Genomic DNA, 14,036 nt, shown 5'->3' on the forward strand with positions numbered 1-14,036 from the left:
TTTCAATAATCAGTGATTAGTATTCTGTGTCAATAGCTGTATGCTGTTACTCCTACCTAAGCTCCTACTTGGAATTTCTACTCTCCTTGTTTCCTACCAAGTTATATTATAATCAACGATCAAGCAGAAGGAATTTACACACACTATTACCCTCCTGTTGCAGCGCCAAGGATTTCGTTACACAAGCTGCTTTCAGAGCGGTTACTAACCGCAATCTCTCTATGGCAAATTCCTCCCTGCAAACAGTGGATCTAAGAGTGACGTTAAAACTCCTATTCAAACCTGTGCCTTACCTGTAACCTCTTCAAGGCAGATAGGTTACAAACCGAGGTTGCTGTTTGGCTGTGACTTCTTCGGTCGGTGGTACGGAACCGGGAGTCGGAGTAAAACTCCTCCCACTTTGAAACATTTAAATAACAAATACCGCTCAGCAAAGGGATCTGCTATCAGCTGTACATTGAACAACAGAGCGTGAGTAAGCTCCTTCTACCACTGCTACATTCCTAGCTCCGCTCTTGTTTTGTTTCACTTGTAACAAAGTATATTACTAACATTCTACAAATCTAATCATAGAAGCATTGACTTTCTTAGTTGTTCTCTGGGAATGTTACATAAAACCTTTGGCTTGTAAGACTTTTTGTTCATCATCTTCTATACGGCTGTTAGTACATTTGTTGTTTACTCAAAAGGATTGTTTTTGGAGTTCAGCTGTATATTATAACAGCCCCACTAATCCACACCAGTGATAATTTCATACTATACTAAAATCTCACTTCTTCTCAACAGAGATAACACTCTCAACCATAGTGTGTTCCTAAGAGTGAGTGATACAAAGAAAACAATTTCTTGCGATATCTGCAGCTGTGTTCCAAGTTCCAGTCTCATTACAATTATGACAAAAAATATATATAGGGGGTGTAATCATGTTCCTAAAAAAAGTGGATAAGTCAAGATCTGAAGTGACCCCATTTGGGTAAATAGTCTCAAAATTATCACTGCTTGTCCTTTTGAGATACAGGACAACTTGGGTCAGTACCTGCATTAATAACACACGGTTAAATGTAAATCTTGTCCTATATGACTTTTGAAAGTCTGTATAATGCTACATGTAGATTGTCTCAATTTGTACTGTATATGTCATTCTCTTTTTCCTCAATAAAAAGTTAATTTTAAAAAATAAAAAATTACCCCCTCTCCAGTTATTGACTGCAAATTCCTCGATATTTGAGGTCAGCAAAAGTATTACTGTGTGTTTCACTAAAATGTTTATAAAGGTGTTCTCCCTCCCTCTCATTCTGTGTCCTCTAGCTTGGATATTGGTTCCCACTAGTAATTGGAATGAATTGTGAACTCTCCATGCTATAGGAAAGAAAACAAAATGTATGCTTAGCTGATACATTTCTTTCTTTCATTCCAGGCATGGAGACTCCACGACCCGCCCTTATTTATATTCAAGACAGTAATTTTTTGGTACAAACCTCAGGCACCTCTATACCCTTGTGTTATCTTCTTTTTCCATTTTCCTTCGGCCGAATAACTGGGGATTATGGGTAAGGGAAGTGACACTTAACAGCTCTGCTGGGGTGCTCTTTGCCTCCTCCTAGTAATTGGAATGCATCGTGGACTCTCCATGCCCGGAAAGAAAGAAATTTATCAGGTAAGCATACATTTTGTTATTACCCATTCCCAGTTTTGCATAACTAACATGGTTATATTAATATACTTTTTATCTCTGTGATTATCTTGTATCTAAGCCTCTGCAGACTGCCCTCTTATTTCCGTTCTTTTGACAGACTTGCATTTTAACTAATCAGTGCTCTCTTATAAGTAAATCCGGCGGCGGGACCACAGTGTTATCTGTATTGCCCACATGAATTGACACCCTCTAGCTGTGAAAAACTGTAAAATCCATTTAGATAAGAAGTGGCCTTTAAGGGCTTAGAAATTAGCACATTAGCCGACCTAGGATTAGCTTTCAACTAAGAATACCAAGAGAACAAAGCAAATTTGATGATAAAAGTAAATTGGAAAGTTGTTTAAAATGTTATGTCCTATCTGAATATTGAAAGTTTAATTTTGACTAGACTGTCCCTTTTAAGCAGAATTATGAATTTATACATTTAAAAAAAAAAGTTAAACAGATATACAAAGCAGTAATGAAGAATGGACCTTTTTTAATAGTTGTATGAAGGGCTGATTTTACATAACTGAGCAGCGTTAGTTTAGTGTAAATGTTTTTTTCATCAGAAGCTGAAGCAGGTAATTGTGCTTAATATATAGTGCTGTGCACAAAATTGAACAGCATACTTGTATAATTATTTTCCTTTCACATAAAGATTGTCACTTGTAAAGATAGTGTAACAAATTGTATTTTCTGTAAAAAGGTAGATTGAGTCTCAAAGCTACTTGCCTTTAAAACAAAGTCATGTCATTTTGATGTCTAATCCTGCATTTCTTTTTGTAAAATGGTGATGGTCCACTGTCCTCTATAACATATGAGATATGTTTCCCACCACCAGTCAAGAACCCATACAAGAGATTTAAAACCCTCCCTCTCCCATCTCTCTTTTAGTTTTGTTCTTAGCCTGGTAGGAGTTGGTTGAGAATACAGTTTCTAAATTGTCAGCATTATCTTGTTATCCTCCATTTTTTATTTTTCACAAGTACAAACATTATTTTCTTCCTAAAGTAGTTTTTATGGATATTATCAGTCAATAAATTGTTGTTCCTTCTCTATGTCCAGACCCTGCCTACTCTAAGGAAAGACTGTTACATAATCTGGACATGTTTAGCACTTTTGAAGTTCTGTCTCCAAGCTACTAAAGAGTTCAGAAAACTTCTACTTTGTTCATGCATAACTCTGGGATTTGGAAAGGGCAAAAAGCTATTAAAGTAGCATTGGCATCTTGGCTTAAACAAGAGATTTACTTGGTTGCGAATAAGTCGTCCCCTAAACGTATTACAGCTCACTTTACCAGAGCAGTGGATGCATCTTTGGAGCAGATTTGCAAAGCTGCCACATGGTCTTCTCTGCATACTGTTTCCAAATTGTATAGTTTTGATGTTTTTGCTTCTTTGCAAGCAGCTTTTGGCAGGAAAGTCCTTCAGGCTGAGGTGTCGGCTAATTAGGAACTGTAAGAAAAAGGATTTTCAAATCCGTTCCATAACATAGACCATTTGCATAGGTAATTAATGTAATGGAGTAATGTGGACGATAATCATTTTTGGAAAGAAAACAAAATTTATGCTTACCTGATAAATTATTTTCTTTTGGAATGATGATGGTCCACAACCCCCTCCCGCTTCATGTTGGGCAACAGTTCTAATGACACCTCTATAGACCCTGATTTGCCTTTCCTACCTTTATTTTCCTATTCTCTACTCAGCTATACGTGAAACTAAGAGAGAGGTGGGAGGGTTTTAAAGCTCTTGTATGGGTTCTTGACCTACTCCTGGTGATGGGAAATATATCCAAAATGTTATGGAGGACTGTGGACCATCATCATTCTGAAAGAGAAGAATTTATCAGGTAAGCATACATTTTCTTTTAATTAGTACCTTGCAGTTTTAACAGTTCATTGTAAAGTAATTGACTTGTTTTATTGACAATATTACATTTCCTATAATGTTGTTTTGACATGATATTCACTCAGATGTTTTTGCTGACAGACTCACGTGTGCATTCAACAAACCGCTTTGGATTTGGTTGGGAGAGGGGTAGAAGTCCATATTGTAGCAGATGCCTCGTCTTCTAGAAGTATGATGGACAGAATGTTTGCCTTAGAGGTAAGATTCACACTAGCACTAAATTGCACCTTCAATATACAGTTACAGTGTGTTTAAAATTAAGGGGACATTATACTCGGTACATTTGTATTGTACATTTTAAAAAGCAAATGTTAAAAATATACTTTATGTGGATAAAAGTTTTAGGTAAATGCTGTTTAAACTTTAATTGATAATAACAGGAAAGGCATGTTTCTGCACCAATAATACATGGGTAGCAATGGTTTACTAGCCTATAAAACATCTCCTAAATTTCTTTTGCTGGACAGGAACACATCATCAAACCTAACTGATTTGATTAAAGAAAAACTGTGCTGTAAAATGGTTCCCTTTTAAAGGGACAGTCTACTACAGAATTGTTATTTAAAAAGATAGATAATACCTTTATTACCCATTCTCCCGTTTTGCATAACCAACACGGTTATATGAAAATCCATTTTACATCTGTGATTACCTTATAGCTAAGCCTCTGCAGATATCCCCCTTATTTCAGTTCTTTGGACATACTTACATTTTAGCTAATTAGTGCTGACTCCTTGGTAACTCAAAGGGAGTGAGTACAATGTTATTTATATGGCACACATCAACTAGTGCTGTCTAACTGTAAAAAAAACCTGTCAAACCTGTACTGATATAAGAGGCGGCCTTCAAGGGCTTAGAAATTAACATACTGTATGAGCCTACCTAGGTTTAGCTTTCAACAAAGAATATCAAGAGAACAAAGACAATTTGATGATAAAAGTATATTGGAAAATTGTTTAAAATTACATACCCTATATGACTCATGAAAGTTTAATTTTGACAAAACTGTCCCTTTAATGTATCACAGTGACACTGACACGTATTTAGAGATACATGAAACTCCTTTTTCTTTCATGATTCAGACAGACCATACAATTATTATCAATCTTACTTCATTATTTTGGTATCCTTTATTGAAGGACCTGCATTGTGATATTGGGAGCTAGCTGAATACATTTGGTGAACCAATGACAAGAGACATATATGTGCTGCCACCAATCACCAGCAAGCTCCCTATAGGGCATTGCTGCTCCTAAGCCTACCTAAGTAGTCTTTCCAGCAAAGGATTCCTGGAGTACAAAGCAAATTGGATAAAGGAAGTAAATTTGAAACTTATTTTAAACTCAGATGCTCTATCTGAATTTGTTAATTGAAACCACCAACTATTGTTGCTAATGAAATGTGAAACCCAAATATTTTCTTTTGTGATTCAGAGTATACGGTTTAAAAAAAAGTTTAAAATGTACTATTGCACGGTCTGACTTTGGGGTGAATTTGCTGGGACGTCCACTCCTAGGAAGATTGGCAACTGTCTTGAATGTTTTCCACTTGTGAATAATCTTTCTCACCGTAGAATGATGGATTTTACTTAGCTTGGAAAGGGCCTTATAACCCTTCCCAGATTGATGGACAGCAACAATTACTTCTCTAAGATCATTGCTGATGTCTTTCCTCAGTGGCTTTGTGTTAACACACACCTCAATGCTCCAGACCGGCAAACCTCAGCTTTTATAGAGGTGGTTACGCTTGCTGATGATCAATTAATCAAGGGTATTTGATTAGCAGCACCTGGCTGCTACTTGGCCTCTTAATTCCTAAGGAGGCAGTAAGGCTGTATTTAGTTTTTCACACATGGCTTCTCCATTTTAGCTTTATTTTTGGTAAATAAATCATGACACAATGTAATATGTCATGTGTTGTTGTTCATCTGAGGTTGTGTTTACCTAGTTTTAAGACCTGCTAAGGACCAGAGGATTGTTATGTCCCGATATGTAAAACCATATAATTTCAAGAGGGTGTACTTTCTTTTTCACATACATATATTATAGCCCTTTCCATTCAAACACCTTGACATATACCATATATTTTTGAACCCTTGTAACTTTTTATTTTTAATATTTATGTAAATATTGTTCATTAGATAGTGTGTGTGTATATATAATTGTAACACTTTTCTTATATAAATGTATGTATGTTGTGTTTAGTGCAACTTTTTATTTAGCCCTACTTCTTTATGCTTGTGCACTCACGTTTACTCTCAACTTGTAATATGAGCGCACGTTAACCTGGACGCAATATTTAAAAATTGCACGCTTGCATTAGCGTGCCAATTGTGATCTAGCCCATAATAAACTTTACTTTTTAATAATGAAGTGCTGTGCTATATGTGGAAAATAATCCTTTGAAAGCTTTTTGTGTATGTACATTTATCTTAGATATAAAGCAAGAAATTTCGGACAGTCCGTAGTTAAAACTTAATATTTATTTGAATTCATTAAAAATGATACAGGAACAAGCTAGTAAAGTAGAGTAGGTGTAAACCTAAACGGCTTACGCGTTTCGGCGTTTGCCGTAATTATAGCCATAGATTTAGGGTGGCTCTCTAGTCTTAAGTAGCACATGTTAAAATCTGATTGGTTGTTAGTAAATTAGTAAAAGAAACCATAATACACCTACTCATAAACATGTGACCTGTCTTAATATGCAAGACAAAATAAACAAGGTATCATATACAGAGTTAGAAATGTGATCTAGTTCGCTAAATACAAGAGAAAACATATGTAAGAAATTAATTAATATAAAATATTGACATACATTATAATGTAAAATTTTGGCTCCACAGAATCTTGGTATATAAAAATAAAATGAAAGCCACAGTACAGAGAGTGCAATGGTCTATATGTATCAGAACATTCACACACAATGTCTGCAATGTAGATAGCCCATAGGAATTAAAATACCCTCACAAGCCAATGTTCAATGCTATCGTAAAGAGAAAAATACACATAACTCACTTATATCTAACCAAAGATAAATCTAACTTAAATATAGGTATTATCTAAATATATATAATTACCAAAATACCTCTAATATGAAAATATATGCTAAGCGTATGGAAATTATTAGAAGTACAATGTGTGACATGTGTATTCTGTAGCTATATCTGCTAGCATTGTATCTTGAGTAATATTTCAATCATAGACAAGAGGAGGAACATAACTGTTCTAATGTAGTCATGAATATACCTATAATGTTGATAAATATAGCACCGTATAAATCATGCATATTGATATTTCTAGACAAAGTAGGGAGACGCACTGGATATCAATTAGTATATGAGTATATGAAAGATATTAAAAATATTAATGAGTTTCTTATTCCCAAAAATTTATATTTGGAATTTAGACCCTTGGGAATTCTGGTCTCCAACTTGAAAATCCAGTACATCTCCCGCTTTGCCAGAATTTTGTCTTTGTCTCCTCCTCTTTTGGGTAACACTACCTTTTCAATAATGCACCATCTGAGGGAGTTAATGCTTTTATTATTATGTTTAGTTGCAAAGTGTTGAACTAATGGTGTAGCTGATTTACCTAGTGTAAGGGTGGACAGGTGTTCTCTAATTCTAGAATTGGCATCCCTGCCTGTAAGACCTACATACTGTTTTTGGCATAAGATGCATTCTAAAAGGTAGATAATACACTCCGCTGTGCAGTTTAAGCAGGACTTGATGTCAAAGGACTCTCCTGTCACACATGATCTAAAGTTATTGGTAAATGAAGCAAATTCACAAGGCCGGCACTTTTTGTGACCACATTTAAACATCCCCACATGTTTAAGCCAGGAGGAGTTCGATTTGTCAATCTGTTTCAATTGAGTGGGTGCCAGTCTAGAACCCAACGTATAACTTTTTCGGTAAGAACATCTCAAACCCTTTTTAGCCGTTTCTAGTAGGGCATCATCAGCAGTTAAAACTGCAAAATGTTTTTTAACAATATCACAAATTTGTGAATATTGGGAGCTGTATCCCGTCACAAAATAGACACCATCCGTGCCAACAGGCCTATCGTGGGATCTATCATTTGAAATCAAAGTGTGTCTGTCTATTTTATCCACCTCCCTTCTTGCTCTGAAAAATTCTCTGTTGGTATATTTTCTTTCTTTCAACCTCTTTTGGAGATCATCAGCTGTCACCTGATAATCTTTGGGATTGCTGCAATTACGCTTCAATCTTGTGAATTGACCCTTTGCCACAGCATATCTCACATGCTCTGGGTGATTGCTTGTTGCATGGAGAAGGGTATTACCTGATATCGGTTTACGGTACACAGAAGAATCAATACTACCATCCTCTTTTCCAGTTAGAGTCAAATCAAGGAAATTAATGCACAATGAATCGTATTCAAACGTGAACCGCAAACCATCACTATTGTTGTTCAAATATCCAACAAAATCTGAGATTAGATGTTCAGGACCAGACCAAATTAAAAGAAGGTCATCTATAAAACGTCTGTATGTTTTAACATACTGACGATAGGGATTTCCCTCTCCAAAGACGTGCACCATTTCCCACCACCCCAGAACCAAATTGGCATAGGTAGTGTTACCCAAAAGAGGAGGAGACAAAGACAAAATTCTGGCAAAGCGGGAGATGTACTGGATTTTCAAGTTGGAGACCAGAATTCCCAAGGGTCTAAATTCCAAATATGACCTTATAAATTTTTGGGAATAAGAAACTCATTAATATTTTTAATATCTTTCATATACTCATATACTAATTGATATCCAGTGCGTCTCCCTACTTTGTCTAGAAATATCAATATGCATGATTTATACCGTGCTATATTTATCAACATTATAGGTATATTCATGACTACATTAGAACAGTTATGTTCCTCCTCTTGTCTATGATTGAAATATTACTCACGATACAATGCTAGCAGATATAGCTACAGAATACACATGTCACACATTGTACTTCCAATAATTTCCATACGCTTAGCATATATTTTCATATTAGCGGTATTTTGGTAATTATATATATTTAGATAATACCTATATTTAAGTTAGATTTATCTTTGGTTAGATATAAGTGAGTTATGTGTATTTTTCTCTTTACGATAGCATTGAACATTGGCTTGTGAGGGTATTTTAATTCCTATGGGCTATCTACATTGCAGACATTGTGTGTGAATGTTCTGATACATATAGACCATTGCACTCTCTGTACTGTGGCTTTCATTTTATTTTTATATACCAAGATTCTGTGGAGCCAAAATTTTACATTATAATGTATGTCAATATTTTATATTAATTAATTTCTTACATATGTTTTCTCTTGTATTTAGCGAACTAGATCACATTTCTAACTCTGTATATGATACCTTGTTTATTTTTGTCTTGCATATTAAGATAGGTCACATGTTTATGAGTAGGTGTATTATGGTTTCTTTTACTAATTTACTAACAACCAATCAGATTTTAACATGTGCTACTTAAGACTAGAGAGCCACCCTAAATCTATGGCTATGATTACGGCAAATGCTGAAACGCGTAAGCCAGTTTAGGTTTACACCTACTCTACTTTACTAGCTTGTTCCTGTATCATTTTTAATGAATTCAAATAAATATTAAGTTTTAACTACGGACTGTCCGAAATTTCTTGCTTTATATCTACATTTACACCAGTTGAGGACTTGTCCGTACCACTGCTGTACTGACTACTTTGGCGTTTTAACAAGTCAACCTTTAGCTGTGTCGAGTAGGACTGTGGACGGACATCCAATCCTGTCCCAGAAGCGGTAACATACCTTCGTTCCACATACCCGGATTGGACATTGGTATCCAGACTCGTCATCACTGACGTCACCTCATTCACCGTCTTTGCATACTGAGGATTATCGCGCGGTTTTTGACTAGTGGTGTTGAACCTGTGGATGGTTTTGCTACGGAAGCATTGGAGGGGTCACACATTTGTGGAATAGTGATATCCTCCCAAGCCTAAGGTTCCACCTGAAGCAACCGCATCTACCCACAATACAAGGGGCCAGCCTGGTTTGGTCACGAAGAGAGGTGAGGAATCCATTGTATTTATTCATTGAACTGAGGGTTAAAATTTGCACTTACCGGGACTGTGGTCACACACGATACACAGGTTTGTCTTCCAGTTTTACGCCATATATTGACTTTTGTCATTTTTGAAATATTACCTACAGTGTTTTGAGATAGGTTTAATATACGCCCCATTTCTTTTCTATATGTCTTATCATTGATACTACTGGTGGTGTCAAAGGGGCCGTTATTAACTTTTGTCAGTGCAGCATGGAAGGAACACAGCAGGTAACCGAACAACCACAATTCTTTGCATTGAGACCTGATGCAGTACGTTATAAAGACACTACTGACTGTGACCTTATATTCTCTGAAGACAGGGGTTCCCTTACTTTGGGAACACTCTTTGATCAAATGGAGACATTATTACTGAAGGAACTAAAAATACAGTGGGATGTCTGGACTTTCGAAAGTTACATGAAAGCCAAAATGATTCCTAGGGGGTTACGTGTGTATAAATTCCCTACTTTTGAAATTGATTTAAGTGACAAAGATTTTATTGATACATGGAATGATATCCTATCAGAATGTTCCTCCAGGTTAATGTTTATGTTAGTTAAATATAGGTCACAGGATTTAAACAAGGTTAGAAGTGAGATTAATGAATTGCAAGCAGAGTTAAACAAGAGATGTTCTGAACCCAATTTTGGTAAATATGATACAATTTTACAGCATACTGTTGCACAAGGGAGGTCACAAATCATAGAGAATAAACATCTCAAATTCATGAGGGATAAAGCAAATTATGACCTAGGCTCTGTTTACATTTGGAATAGAAAAGTCAGAAATGAATATAGACGTAACCAACCTAGGTTTAATAATAACAAAAGTAAGAATAAAAAGGGCAATAAGAACAGGAGAGGTAGTAAATCCGTAACTTTTTCAGATTCAGGAACTGATTACTCCTCAGATGAAAACACAGCCACAATTAGTCCATCTATGACGGCAGTCAGTATGGACAACACTTCAAACACCATTAATGGCAATCTGACAGGGGTTACAATTCCTGAATCTATTACAGATAACCGCCCAAAAGGGGTGTCAGGTAGATCCAAAGATATGACTGCTATTCATCATGATTTGCCTACATCATCATTACATTCAGACACAATATCTTCAGACATCCAACAGGTTTTTCCACAGGCACTTTCAAGAACCGGGGAGGGTACACAGCCACCCAAACCTCTAAATCAGGAGAGATATCATCTGAGGGCCAACCGTCCCCAGAGCAAGTACAAATAAAAGTCACTAACAATGTGATCAATCTATCTAGCATTAAATTAAGTAAAGACCAAGAATATGTACTAGGCTTAGGATTAGGTTTTTCGCCCACATCAGATTTTAATGTTTTTCAAACTTTAATCGATGTAAACCGACTGGTAAGAAATCTTACACTGAAAAAACATTTTCAAGATTCCAATGATGTACCAAGCAGATCTGGCTCACAAACTCCAACAACAATGGACTCTAATCATGTTTTTAATTTTTCTGAGTCCTGTGATATGGTTGCATTGCAAATGTTGGAGTCTGAGGCCAGAACTGATTTGAGTATCATTAACAGTGGACCTAAGTTAAAAAGCAAATCTGCTTTTTACCCGGTGCAATCTAGGGGAGCTATTCTGGAGACTTTCCACTCTAGGGTGGAGAAGGATCTAGTGGCTTTAAGCAACAAGATTAAAAATGATCAGTCCAGAAGGAGGTTTAATCTAACACGTTCTCAAAGAGAAGCACTAGTGTCACTGGAGCAAAATAGCTCATTAGTCATTCGTCCAGCAGACAAAGGCGGATCTGTTGTAGTTCTTGATAGAACTATGTATGTATCAGAAGCCTATAGACAATTGCACAATAATGAGGAGTACTCACAATTGTCTGGGGATCCTACCTTTAAGTTTAAGCAGGAACTGATTAGCCTTTTGGATGATGGAATGCATGAGGGTTTTATGGATCAACAAACAGTGGATTACATAATAGTTGACAATCCGAAAACCCCATGGTTCCATCATTTACCAAAAGTGCACAAATCACTCACAAATGTGCAAGGCAGACCCATTATTAGTGGCATAGACTCTCTCATGGAGCATGCATCTGAATGTTTGGATGCTCTATTACAACCATTGGTTACTTCCTTACATTCTTATATTCGAGACACCAAACATGTCTTAAATATAATACAACAGATTACATGGGGAAAAAAGTAATTTTTGGCTGACAATAGATGCAGTATCATTGTACTCCTCAATACCTCATGGTATGGGGTTAAAAACTATACAATTTTTTTCTTTTGCATTTTACCAACTATTCTGAAGATTTTCAAAAATTTGTGTTGGAAATTACCAATTTTTTGTTAACACACAACTTTTTTCGTTTTGAGGGGGATTTCTTTCTCCAAAGGCGTGGCACGGCTATGGGTGCCAAATTCGCACCATCCTATGCCAATTTGGTTCTGGGGTGGTGGGAAATGGTGCACGTCTTTGGAGAGGGAAATCCCTATCGTCAGTATGTTAAAACATACAGACGTTTTATAGATGACCTTCTTTTAATTTGGTCTGGTCCTGAACATCTAATCTCAGATTTTGTTGGATATTTGAACAACAATAGTGATGGTTTGCGGTCCACGTTTGAATACGATTCATTGTGCATCAATTTCCTTGATTTGACTCTAACTGGAAAAGAGGATGGTAGTATTGATTCTTCTGTGTACCGTAAACCGATATCAGGTAATACCCTCCATGCAACAAGCAATCACCCAGAGCATGTGAGATATGCTGTGGCAAAGGGTCAATTCACAAGATTGAAGCGTAATTGCAGCAATCCCAAAGATTATCAGGTGGCAGCTGATGATCTCCAAAAGAGGTTGAAAGAAAGAAAATATACCAACAGAGAAATTTTCAGAGCAAGAAGGGAGGTGGATAAAATAGACAGACAAACTTTGATTTCAAATGATAGATCCCACGATAGGCCTGTTGGCACGGATGGTGTCTATTTTGTGACGGGATACAGCTCCCAATATTCACAAATTTGTGATATTGTTAAAAAACATTTTGCAGTTTTAACTGCTGACGATGCCCTACTAGAAACAGCTAAAAATGGTTTGAGATGTTCTTACCGAAAAAGTTATACGTTGGGTTCTAGACTGGCACCCACTCAATTGAAACAGATTGACAAATCGAACTCCTCCTGGCTTAAACATGTGGGGATGTTTAAATGTGGTCACAAAAAGTGCCGGCCTTGTGAATTTGCTTCATTTACCAATAACTTTAGATCATGTGTGACAGGAGAGTCCTTTGACATCAAGTCCTGCTTAAACTGCACAGCGGAGTGTATTATCTACCTTTTAGAATGCATCTTATGCCAAAAACAGTATGTAGGTCTTACAGGCAGGGATGCCAATTCTAGAATTAGAGAACACCTGTCCACCCTTACACTAGGTAAATCAGCTACACCATTAGTTCAACACTTTGCAACTAAACATAATAATAAAAGCATTAACTCCCTCAGATGGTGCATTATTGAAAAGGTAGTGTTACCCAAAAGAGGAGGAGACAAAGACAAAATTCTGGCAAAGCGGGAGATGTACTGGATTTTCAAGTTGGAGACCAGAATTCCCAAGGGTCTAAATTCCAAATATGACCTTATAAATTTTTGGGAATAAGAAACTCATTAATATTTTTAATATCTTTCATATACTAATTGATATCCAGTGCGTCTCCCTACTTTGTCTAGAAATATCAATATGCATGATTTATACGGTGCTATATTTATCAACATTATAGGTATATTCATGACCACATTAGAACAGTTATGTTCCTCCTCTTGTCTATGATTGAAATATTACTCACGATACAATGCTAGCAGATATAGCTACAGAATACACATGTCACACATTGTACTTCTAATAATTTCCATACGCTTAGCATATATTTTCATATTAGCGGTATTTTGGTAATTATATATATTTAGATAATACCTATATTTAAGTTAGATTTATCTTTGGTTAGATATAAGTGAGTTATGTGTATTTTTCTCTTTACGATAGCATTGAACATTGGCTTGTGAGGGTATTTTAATTCCTATGGGCTATCTACATTGCAGACATTGTGTGTGAATGTTCTGATACATATAGACCATTGCACTCTCTGTACTGTGGCTTTCATTTTATTTTTATATACCAAGATTCTGTGGAGCCAAAATTTTACATTATAATGTATGTCAATATTTTATATTAATTAATTTCTTACATATGTTTTCTCTTGTATTTAGCGAACTAGATCACATTTCTAACTCTGTATATGATACCTTGTTTATTTTTGTCTTGCATATTAAGACAGGTCACATGTTTA

The 14,036-nt window shown here is 36.1% G+C and overlaps 1 protein-coding gene across 1 annotated transcript in view; it reads left to right on the forward strand.

The window, feature by feature from the left end:
* ISOC1 (isochorismatase domain containing 1) overlaps positions 1-14,036 on the forward strand; it is a 175,785-nt gene that overhangs the window by 95,651 nt on the left and 66,098 nt on the right. Inside the window, exon 5 of the mRNA XM_053701646.1 lies at positions 3,670-3,786. Coding sequence (XP_053557621.1) covers positions 3,670-3,786 — 117 coding nt within the window. The remainder of the gene's footprint in view (positions 1-3,669; positions 3,787-14,036) is intronic.

The sequence above is a fragment of the Bombina bombina genome, chromosome 2, assembly GCF_027579735.1.
Source record: "Bombina bombina isolate aBomBom1 chromosome 2, aBomBom1.pri, whole genome shotgun sequence".
NCBI lineage: Eukaryota > Metazoa > Chordata > Amphibia > Anura > Bombinatoridae > Bombina > Bombina bombina.